Raw genomic sequence first — 12,451 nt, 5'->3', positions numbered from 1 at the left:
ATTTAATCCTAAATGGAAGAAGGTTAACTAACATGGGTATACACAGTTCCCACAAAATCACGTGGATCAAGTTACCATGCCTTTTCTTCAAACACCAGCAAGAAGATGTGACAGTTTATCATCTGTTCTAACATTTAGATTCTTCTTACCTTGCTCCTCAGAAACACAAAGACAGTAAAGGGACCACCAAGGACACTCTTCAATGCTTCCACAGTCAACTACTTAGGGAACAGATTACTGGTATTGACGGCATCGGCCTCCAGTGCTCTTCCAATAGCGTCCTTAGCACACCTCTCACTAGGGGCTTTTTCTAAGGGCTTCCTTGGAATGTCTGACACAGCCCAGAGCAGCAGGCCTCCCGACTTCTCCTGGGCACTAATCACCCCACAGTGAGTTGCTCTCACAGATGGGAATGGGGCATCTCTCTCAGTGTGTTGGGAAGAAGCATTTGAGGACCAACATATACTCACCATTTTAGCAGTTTTGGTTGGTGAAGGAGGACCTTAAAAAAAAAATGAGCCAAATTTTAAAAACAGAGCATTCCCAGATCACCAACACTGCTAATATTTATGATTAAATTAAACTAAACTAGATTTCAGCAGGGGAGTAAATTCTATCTATATCTAATACCTCCTGTGTGCCAGGCATTACACATATTTTATTTCATTTTTATGACAATCCTAAGACATAAACGATATGACCATTTTATAGATAATGTAAACTAAGATTTTTCCCTATACCACAGGCCCAGTAAATGGTGAGGTAGGAAATCTAACGTCAGATCTGTGTGACATCAAACTCTGGTCTCCTCCTTACTTTTATTGATGCCCTAAATAGCTCTCCAACACCACGTAAAGATTGTCACCTCACTCAGCGCTTGTTCTACCATCACCCGGAGAAGGAACCAGTATGGTTCAAAGAAATAAGAATAAGAAGAAACTTCCGGAAGAAGTTAAAATGCTCATTGGACTCAAAAATGAAAACTAAAAGCCAGAGAGATAAAAGAATAAAAAGCTGAATTTTATTCTTTAAAACACTTGTCGTTCATAGCTATGGATTTAAGAAAGCCTATTAAAGTACAACTTTGTGATTAGTCTTTGGAATTAGATTTATAATGTCTGGTAGCAGTTCATGTCAGCTGATGACCTTGGAAAATAAAAATTATATTCCCTCACATAAGCTCTGTGGGGTTTAATTAACATTTATGGGCAGATATTAGAGCTTAAGATAAAAGCTTTATGAGCACTAGCTATCATGATTGCCTTTGCAGAGCAGATTAACAAACCATCCAACATTTTACTTATCCACAGAGATGCTAGCTCTTTCAAAACATCTTTGGTGCATTCAGAGGTCCAGATGAAGCACCACTGGTTGAAAGAGTCAATTTCTATTATTGTCATCAACAGAGAAAATGAAATTAAGAGAGTATATTTCATTTCAAGTAACATCATGATATGATCCTCTCTAATCATTAAAGCCATAAATTAGATTTTTAAAAGAATACAGAGGAAAAGAAATCCATAATGGACATGAATGAAACCACTAATAACTCAAGAAACTACTGAATTATGGAAACAATCAGACAGAACCTTAAGGAAATGCACCCTAATTACCAGTTGCGTCTACTGGGAAAAGACATGCTAATCCGTAAGGAAGGATCAGTGACAGATACAAATGCTTAATGCGGAAGCTTTCCCCTTGCTTTCTACTCACCTCCTCTTAAGATAAGCAATGGTACATCGGCACCTACTGGAAACTGCTTTAGCACCTCTACCACTTGGAGATGTGATAAGTTCTGCACATTTTGATGGTAAATTTCCTTAATTATATCCCCTTTCTGAAGGCCTTGACACCACTGGCTATCCAATATCATTTTCACCTTCTGTCCAGTAGGGCTGTCAGCAATTGCAAACCCAAAGCCTTTCGGGCCCTTCATCAAAGGGATAGTCACGAGTTCCGGCTGGGAGCTGCCCGACGATGCCACGGATGCTCGCTGCTCGCTTGGATCTGACAGTCCATTGAGGCGATCACCCGTCAAGGTGTGTCCTGATTTTCCATTCTGGTCCAGAACCATCACTCCTGGCTTAAAATCCTGAGGATTCCCGCAAGTCTCTCCCTTGGTTAACGACTGTCCATTGATGACAGGGGTAGCAGCCACAATATCCACAACAGGATCTTCACCTTCATCAGGAAGTGGATAACCGCGACACAAAGTGAGGTTCACATACTGATTGACAGGTACCAGTTGAAACATCTGGACAACATCTGCATGGGTGTGACCAAGGACACAGTTGCCATTGATGTCTACAATAACATCTCCTAGAAAAACACAATTGTGAAAAATATTAAAACCACCAAATAAAGTAAATTTTTTGCAGGAGGGGAGGCAAAGATAAATTTAACAACTCAATTTGAACCCTGGAAACCTCTTACTGCTCTTTAACTGCTGAAAAGATAGATTTCTAACACAGACATTCTTCCCTTTGTGACATGTCTCAAAAAAAGTGTATATGAATGTCTAAAATCTTAATTATTTTAGCAGCAAAGTGTTTTGACTTCAAGCTCAAGTGTATCATTAAAATAAACCCTGTAAATTCATGTCATCATTATTAGTAAACCTTCTAAATCATACCTAAGTAGCCATACAAAGCTAGGCACATCATAATAAGCACTTAGTACACAGCAGAGTGGCAAATAACTTGATTGGCTGCTTGACAAACAGGTTATCTTTAAATAGCACCTTCCTGTTTTTTTTTGGAGACAGAGTCTCACTCTGTTGTCTAGGCAAGAGTGTCATGGTGTCAGCCTAGCTCACGGCAACCTCAAGTTTCTTGGGCTCAAGTGACCCTCCTGCCTCAGCCTCCCAAGTTGCTGGGACTACAGGCACCCTTCATCAGCTACCACCTTACTTCTTAAATTTAAGAAGTCTTGATTACGATGTACTTAAAAAAATTTATTCTAGCTTTGTATCAGAGTAATGTTAGCTTATGATTGTATTTTCTTTCAGCAACCTTTCTGTAGAGATTTTGAATTGATTACAAATCAGATTTCAAAAGGTAAAACAAGTAACTCAACATAAACAAAGGATGTATTATTTAAGACACTGAAAAGTCAGCTGAATTAATCTTTATAAAACTTGCTTGATTTTACATTAGTATATCTATTTTGGTTGCAGAATCATTAACACTTGATGTTCCTCAATTGGGCATTTTCTAATGCCGTCTTGACTTAATATTTAGCTTCTATTGTTTCATCCACTTGCTTTTATTTGAATATGATTATTTCAAAGGTTACTGTCAAGTAAAGATGCTTTAATTTGTTCTGATGGCTTTAAAAAAATCAACCTGAATAGTGTTAAAAAACAATTGTTAGTAGGGTGGCGCCTGTGGCTCAGTCGGTAAGGCGCCGGCCCCATATACCGAGGGTGACGGGTTCAAACCCGGCCCCGGCAAAACTGCAACCAAAAAATAGCCGGGCGTTGTGGCGGGCGCCTGTAGTCCCAGCTACTCGGGAGGCTGAGGCAAGAGAATCGCTTAAGCCCAGGAGTTGGAGGTGGCTGTGAGCTGTGTGAGGCCACGGCACTCTACCGAGGGCCATAAAGTGAGACTCTGTCTCTACAAAAAAAACAAAACAAAAAAAAACAATTGTTAGTCTGTGGAAATTTGTTTCATAATCTAAGATACAGCAATTAGACTAATTAGAAACAAAGGTTTGATTTTTCCACCCCTGGTGAGAGCTCTTAGAATTTTCATGGGAGTACTGTATTGCTATGCAAATTAGAAAATAACAGTTTTAGGCAAATCTGAAACTATAATTTGTTATGAAATCCTGGCAGCATATGACAGCTAAGAGGTATGTTTCACGGACAAATGTTATTTTGGTTATTTTAAGTTTTTTTATTTCTATCACCTAAAAATAACTTGATATTTGGCATTAAAAACTACTATGACAACTCAGCCATGCAGATGTGGGCCCCTATTTACATGGTACGTGAAATACCAGAGGATTAGCAATGTCTAGCAAACACTGCAAAAAGGTACCACATCACAAGACTACATCCTTCTGGAAAAAAGTGCTCAAACCTCCCCTGTCATCAGTAACTTATCCTGAACCCGTTTCAAGCTCTACAGCCACCAACACTGCCAGCCATGTTATAATATCCAGCAACTATCGGGCAAAGCCTTTGGGAAAACCATATAAAGGACAACTTAAGTTTATGCAGTTTTGTAAAAATGGTAATATTTGCGTTTATAATTCTTAACTTAGGGGTTAAATTTACTAATAACCATAAAGATTAAGGAAGCAAAAAAACTTGGGGAAAAACTGGGATATAACAATTTGTTTGATAGAACTAAATACCACACGGGAACATTTTTCAAACAAGATGATAGGTAAATGTTAGTTCTAAAAATATTCTACATAATCTAAGAAAATCAAACAACCAAATAGTTTTCTAGGATGGTTAATCAATCTTTGGTTTTATATAGCCAAAGGATTATCTCAAAATTATATGAAGCATTCCAAAGTATTAATGAATTTGTATTTGTAGAAATGGCCCTTCTTCAAAGCTAATATGCATTTAATTTAAAGGATGAGCTATTTTAATGTAAGAATTTCACTCTTCAGTTATAGAATTTAATTCTCTTTGTTATGTAAACATACATATATACATAAAATGTCTTCACTATAATTCTTGTTAGAGCATCACTACTCTTTAAGTAATTCTGGAAAATTTACTACCTGGTGCGATTTTCCCATCCTGAGCTGCAGGACCATCTTTCAGCACATTCTTCACTTGTAGAAACTCATCAGGCCTGTCTCCACCAATAATGGTAAAACCAAATCCCATTGTGCTTTTTTTCAGCGATGCTCGAACAAGGACACCTTTCAGTTGGGCTGGATCTCGTGTAAAATGCGACTTCTCCACATCTGTGCCAAAACAAGAAGCGAGAGAATAAAACTAATCACAGTGCAAATCGCCCTTGAGCCAATCTTCAAAACGATCCATATAACTTAAATAGAAGAAACCATACAGGAAAGAACATTAGAGAGAATCTAATGCTGTAGAACAGTTAGAATTAAACTCATAGATCACTGGGAAAAACACAGCTAATAAATCATTTCTCTTTTCTAGGACCCTTCCGTGTGATGTGAGCAGTGAAAGCGTCTCCTTTATTCCCTTTATTCCCATCCCTGCCGTGTTGGCACTTCCTTCCCTCGACTCGGACTCCACTGTGTGAATTCTGAATTCCTGGCAGTTCTGGAAGCTCACTCAGCTGCACCTTTCATTTGAAAAAGCACCCACTGACCTCTGTGTCCTAGGGAGATGAAGTTTTGTGCCATAAACTTACGAATGAGGATACAGTGAGAATTTTCATAATTCACAACTCAGGCTTTCTGGGTCCTCTAATTTATATCCGACAGAAGAAAGGAGTCACTGCACACGAAGTGAATAAGGGAATGTTTCTCTCCCTTTCCCTCATGTTTAGCAGACACTTTAGGAAGAAGAAAAACACAGCTCCTATGGAAGGTCTACTTTCTAGGCCAGATGATCCTAGAACTAAAGTGACTCACACTCATTTATAAATAACATCTTTCTGACCCTCCCTGGACCTTTTCTCTCCTCTCGCTCACTACGGCTGCCGTTACGGCAGTTATGAAAATGGTGAGAGAATCAAATTATAAAGACTTATAATTTATAAAGTATTAACTTACCTTTTAAAAGAAATGGTTTAAAATGTTCTGCCATATTTATTTTTTAACATCTTTATTGATCAATAGTTCACATGCCATAGAACTCAGCCAGTAAAAGTGTAGAGTTTAATGTTGTGCAACTCACAGCATAATCAAATTTTAGAACATTCTCCCATGTACCTTCCTCAAAGGCAGAGGTTTCTCTGCAATCCACGTTCCATATCCTGGCCTTAGGCAACAACAAATCTATTTTCTATCTATAGATTTGCACAATCTGGGCACTTTGTATAAATGCAATCATATAATAATAAATATATATATTAAGTAGATGAATAAATATAAAGTATCTATTATTTCCAAATAATATTCCACAGTATAGATGCATTTTATTTATCTGTTCATTAGTTGATGAACATTTGGCTTTTCCCACTTTTGGGCTATTATGAATACTGTTGCTATGAACATTTACATACAAGTTTTGTGTGGACATGCTTTTATTCACCTCGGATACAGACTGGGAGTGGAATTCCAGCACTTTCTATAAACATACAGCAATTATGATTAACATTTTCATGGATGGCCTAACTTTTCCAAAGTGGCTGCATGAATTCACATTTCTACCAGCAACACAGGAAGATCTCAATTTCCCCACATCCTTGTCAATACTTGCTATTGTCTGTTACTTTACTTTAGGTTGTAGCCATTGTAGTGAGAGTGGGATGCTATCTCACTTTGGTTTTGTTGTATATTCCCCTAATGACTTAAATTAACCCTGGAAGCTTGTTTTATACTTAGCCCACACTTGGCTCTGGTATCATGCTCAGCAGTGTCTTCTAAGTGGCACCCATGACTGTCAGAGAAGAGCAATTCGGGGGGCTGCTCTGTACGGTTACGCAGACTGTGCAGTGTGTAAACAGCACCCTTATGGGGCAGGCTGGAAATACCAATAAAGTCTGGTTTGGGATAGAAAGTTGGGTCTCCCTTATTTGATATATTCCCCATTATCCCAAGATACGCTGATCCTTTACAAATAACAGCAATTGATATAAACAAACTAAACCCAGCTATTCTGGGCTTCTCAAAGTCTTGTCCAGCCAGCAGTGCGCTTAACCCAAGAAGTGCCATTGGTGAGGTCTCCCAGAGGATGGCCAGTTGGCCATTTTTTTTTGATAAATGTACCATCTTTGATAAAAAATGTACCTTTTTCATTTTTATGTCAAATATTGAAATATTTCTGGTTAGCTATCCCATGCTTTAGTCCCCATGAATACTGGAATAATACTGCTTTCTCTGAATAAAACCAAAAAGCGTCAATGACAAAGAGAAAGGGAGAGTTTTGGTTAACATCTAATTTTAGAAAATAAAAATAAAACCACCAAAGCCAACCAAAAGTCAGTCAGGAGTAAATCTTATTGGAATTAAACAGAGAAGTGACCATCATAAAGTTACAAAGAAACTGCCTCTGAGTCTACCAATCCCAATTTTAAATTTAAGCTTTGTGATTTAATCATGAGATCTGGGGTATGTTAATTAAACTTTTAAGCTGCGGTTGTTTCATAAAGAATATGGGGATAGTATTACCTAAAATTGACGGGATTGTTACAGAGATTAAATGAGGTAACACCTAGAAAGTACAAGAAACAGTGCTTGACAAATGTAGGTGCTCGATAAATGTAAATGAGCACAAACCCATATAAGCTGTTCAAGGACAGAGGTTCCCTGGCTCCCACACACAAGGGCTTCTGTCCTTGTGGAAAGCATAGCCCATGGATGGATCAGACGATTTTAACTTGGTGCCATCAAAGCCTCCAAGTGGGGGAAATGGTATTAATAACCATGCAGAGCTACTTTGAGACTTAAATGAGAAAATGATACAAAGTATCAGTTCTGTATTTGACTCAACTTCAATCAGTAACATCCAGGAATCCTTTCTTTCCCTCACACATCCACTTAACAAAAGTTCCTAATGAACTAGAGACCTAATGTTGACTTCTCCTACACATAAAGAAGCATTCTCATTTTTACAAAAATGCCTCAAACTCATAAAAAAGCTACCCAAAACCCTTCTCCCAGCAATTTCAGGCTCTTCATATAATTGTGGCAAAGAAACTCAGTATTCCCACAATGCTCAGATGTTTTATTAAGATTATTTGTATCTTTACAGTGAGAAAAACCAGATGTTCCCTGTTGAATTTCAAAGCTTCAGCAATAAAAAGTTCAAACCCATTCTTATTAACCTACCATACAAATTTCACAAGTTATTCTGAAAGAAAAGGTTGGGGGAAAAGTTTTACCTGGTTTTGAAGATCCAATTTCTGACTGTCCTAACTGCTTTTTCCTTTTGGCTTCCTCCACTGGATTTTCAAACTGGGTTTTCTGGTTAAGATGACTGTAAAATATAGAAAAATAAGCATTTCAGTTTAAGATGTAAGAGTTACATATTTTTAAATACATTATCATACCGTTTTATCACCATATATTAAGGGGAAAATATATATCCTTCAGCAACGGCACACAGAGAACTCGACAGATGATAGTGGAGGGTCTTTTTTGGCAACTGAACAAAATGCCACAGGAGAACCCTACAAATTAAGCTTCTTCATAAACCAACACCATACAGAAGTCAGTGACTGTCTTCAAATCTATAGTAGGAGCCCTCTTATTTGGAATGATCAGAAGTGTTGGTAATTGGTCATTTAATGTTTCTTAAAAGGTAGTTAATGCTAGAAGGGTTTTAATTTCAGTTGCTCCAAAATGAAGCAAGCTGCCAAGATTTTTTCAAAGCAATCTTAGTACCGAATCCTTCTAGAATATGACTCTTACTTTTTCACTGACTCACCCACATCAATTCAGCAGCAACTAGGGAAGTGACTTGCTTTTTATCAAATTGTTTTCCAGAATAACTTTACACACCTAAATTTCTTCACATTGATATCAGAACTGACTCTTGGAAAGGGTCTACCTCTCTGAGGGAAAGCAGGAGAGCGTGGAGACTTGAGAGCAGATTAGCCAAACGCACCCAACATCCCAGGCACGGGTAAGTTTTATAAAGGGAACAGACCATTGCTATTCTGAGAGTCATATAGGTAGAAGTTCATTAAAAACTTGTAAAAAAAAAAAAAAAAAGCCCAGATATTTAAGACCACAGAATTGGTTTAATGCAGAAGCAACAGGAATCATATTCCCATCATATTCTAGCAATTCCATGGTACAAAAACATTGTAACAAAGAATACATGTTTTCCAGTAAAATCTACCCTAACAAGAAGTGATGTTAGTGAATGCCAATAATTAACCATTATATTTTGAGGATTTCAGAATAGGACTGTCATTAGACAGGCTAAATATTCAAAATCTCCATCATACAAAGTCAGACAAACTGGACATTTACTTTGCCATTTGTGAATATTAATGGTGCTGGAAAAAGGGACAAAAATAATTTTTAATTAAAAAAAAAAAAAAACATAGTAAGGAATGTTAGTTTTCTCTGTGCCGTTTAGGCTTCCAGTGCATTTGAACTCCACGACAGACGCGGCTGTTTAGTCTCCGAGCTCTAAATGCGGCAAGTTCCACTTGACATTCTTTGGATTCTGATTTCACTGACACTCAAGTTACTTCTGCTTCATACTATGAGGGGGCACCCTATCTACCAAGTTAACTGCTTAACTCTCTGGGAAAATGAAATTTTTAGGTACCTAAACAATTTTATTAGGTATTGGTATTTTACATGTTAAAAAAAAAACCCCAAAACTAAAAACTGCTTATTGTTTCCTATACAGGAAAGAATAAACCCATTTAGAAAGAACTTGGGCTCACTTTCACTTGAATGTCATCAGCTCAAATGACTCACTTTGCCACCCAGGCATTAGAACATAAAAAGTAATTTGTATTTATACCCTTTGTTATGTGTGAGAGAGGAGGGCAGAAGTATACAAATGAGTAATCCCTTTCCTGAAAATTCTTTAACAAAAGAATTTATATTTGTCTTTAAGAAAACAATAAGATTTAATGAGGGGAATAATTCCATCTATTACCTTAGACTATCTAGATTAAAATGCCACCCAAAGAAACAAAACAGAATGAAAAAGTAAAAATACTTTCCTTTTCATTTACTTATCCCCATAATATTATTAAGATGTACCAGATTTTGTTTTCTATATAGCTAAGGGAAATAAGAGAGAAGACTATTACAGGTTACAAGCAGTCCCTGAGTTACAAACATCTGACTGACATGTAATTTGCATTTATGAGTGTTGGCTATTACAGGTAATAGGAAGCATACCTGTTCCAACTTACATACAAATTCAACTTAAGAACAAACCGATAGAGCCTATCTTGGTGGTAACCCAGGGAAACTGCCTGTACCAGAAAAATTAAACAAGGTAGCAAACAAGCATGATTATATGTATGATTTGGAATATCCTCTGTATTAAAATTTTATGCCTAATATCTGGCTTAAAAATATATTGCAACTAAAATAGTTATTCTATCATAAAGAGTTTGAGATGTAAAAGCAGATGTATATTTTCACTTAGTCACCCAAGTGCATCAAGACATTTAATTCTAACTCCCTGATGTGATAGGTACATATTCTATGTGTATACAGAAACACCACTATCTCTCAAAAACATACATCAATACAATCATTATATGTCAATTAGAAAAAAGAGACTTCATGCTTTAGAATGAAGACAATATTTCTATAGATATAAGTACTTTTTATAAAAGGCCCGCCATTAAATTTTTGGAAGAATTTTATTTTCAAAAATAAGTTAACATCTCAGAATCTCATCCTCTGAAATACTCACCAAGAACAACTGCTGTTGCAGTTGGTGTTACTATTACAAGACTCCTGCCAAGAGCAATCATTGTGCCATCTGGTTTGACAAACTCAGAGAGCCAAAGAGTAGCCATTCAAGTAACAGCTTTTTATCTCCATCGGTAAACTCACTGCAGATTACTGTGGTCGAGATTTAAAACCTAACTAATCTGGGAATCCAGCCATACTCCATGGCTCAGCTGACTCCATACTAAGGTACATCATGAGTACAGTCTGCTCTTTCTTAATCTAATAAATTACCCTCCTGTAAAATGACCGCTTTCTGGGAACAATCACACAAAATCAAGTTGCTGCTGCTGTTCTGTTTTCTAATTCAGGCTATTTCAGGCACCTTCATGATAACTGGGAACAGGTCACTTCGGGATTTGCCCTAGAGTTACTCCGATATCCTATCCTTGCATAATGGGAACCAGATCATTCAGCTCAAGATTTTATAACAGGCAAATGACTTTCACCTTTTGACCCCGTATTCAAATTCACTTGGAATGGACAATAAAGACAATGAGAATCATTATCTCAGAAATGTTCAGCAGTGTCAATAGCAAATGATGATGGAAGCCCAATTTAGACGGACTAAACTTTTCCCAGAAAAAAAAAAAAATTCACAAAACCTTCTCAGTTGGCCTCAAAATATTCCTTTGACTTGAAAAATGTATTTACCTAAATAAATATGCCTCTTCGGGAAAAAATAACAAAAGGGCTGCTGTAATACATCAGCATTAGTAAGACATTAAATAACACAATGAAAAATAAAATTAGCGTAGCCTTTCAAAGGACCCAAAACGTCGAAACTCTGAAGTTACTACCTAAGGGTCAATCTAATTGACTTATTTCTTTAGGGTACATGTTGGATTTTTAGGAAATCATTCCAAAAATCTGTCTAACCACAGTGACTCAAGTAACAACTTACACATGAGAATACAGATGAGAGTTGTAACGAGAGTTAGAGATACTTGCTTTAGGGATAATTACCAGGAAATGACAGTGGTACATGTTTACGAGTGTTGAAAAATTAATAAGCAATCGTAAAACTAGAAAATTTTTGTGTTTGATATTTTTCCAGGTAATAATATCATTTTGCCTTTGTGACCTAGGCAGAAGGTTCCCTAGTTTCTAGATAAGTAGTAATGTTTCTGATAAAACTATTTGTCTGGTGGTAGACATCTAAGATCAAAATGCTAACTGGAGCATCTGGATAGAAAGCAATCCCCAGGTTGTAGCAATGAGATAAATAAAGCAAATTCACACCTTGCACAAACAATGCACAGCACCTGGGTGATGGGCAATTCATAACTTTGACTCCCATTGTGCAAAATGTAACAGAAACACTTTGTAACAGCCCCCACCTCCCCCCACCCATGTTAGATGCTGACGTTAGCCTTGTTTCTCTGGCTAACATGGGCAGGTGTTCTATGTTCCTCTCCGAAATATATGCATATTTATATTGTCAAACCACAACACCTGCAAAAGAAGCACTTTCCACTCACCAAAAAGAATTCAAAGTTTTCCTTGACTGAGTCCTTAAGAGAGCACACCTTTAACTGCATGCTTCCCAACTTTGTATCACTGTGTCCCATTGTACCGAAAGTCTTTCTGCTTTCTGAGGCACACAGTGGGGGTGTTGGCAGTGACCTCAATAATTCAGCTAGTCCAGTGCCCTCATTTCAGTAAAGGCTGTAGTAGTAAGGATAGAATCTCTAGCTGTTAGTCCTCGAGGCTTACTCTCTATATTTAGAAATTCAAAGCCAACTTCTGGGAAGCCCAAGGTCAGCGAAGTAAATGCTCACTGCCCCTACCTTCTTATCCCCTTGTTGAAAAACTGGATCACAGAGGCATACAGTGCTATACCAGTATTTCCCTTTAAAAATATATTTTTTTAATCATGAGAAATGCTGGCCAATATACCCAGTATATCCTA

The 12,451-nt window shown here is 37.3% G+C and overlaps 1 protein-coding gene across 3 annotated transcripts in view; it reads right to left on the bottom strand.

Moving 5' to 3' along the window:
- The window catches only part of MAGI3 (membrane associated guanylate kinase, WW and PDZ domain containing 3), a 287,932-nt gene that overhangs the window by 57,336 nt on the left and 218,145 nt on the right, over positions 1-12,451 (bottom strand). For all 3 annotated transcript variants that reach the window (XM_053590926.1, XM_053590927.1, XM_053590924.1), the window contains exons 8-11: positions 7,989-8,083; positions 4,741-4,929; positions 1,714-2,319; positions 471-502 (exon numbers count right to left, since the gene is read on the bottom strand). In XM_053590926.1, the coding sequence (XP_053446901.1) occupies positions 471-502; positions 1,714-2,319; positions 4,741-4,929; positions 7,989-8,083 (922 nt within the window). The remainder of the gene's footprint in view (positions 1-470; positions 503-1,713; positions 2,320-4,740; positions 4,930-7,988; positions 8,084-12,451) is intronic.

Source organism: Nycticebus coucang, chromosome 5 (genome assembly GCF_027406575.1).
Source record: "Nycticebus coucang isolate mNycCou1 chromosome 5, mNycCou1.pri, whole genome shotgun sequence".
Classification (NCBI taxonomy): Eukaryota; Metazoa; Chordata; class Mammalia; order Primates; family Lorisidae; genus Nycticebus; species Nycticebus coucang.
Note: the sequence above shows the minus strand (reverse complement) of the source record. Positions and strands in the feature narration are given on the sequence as shown.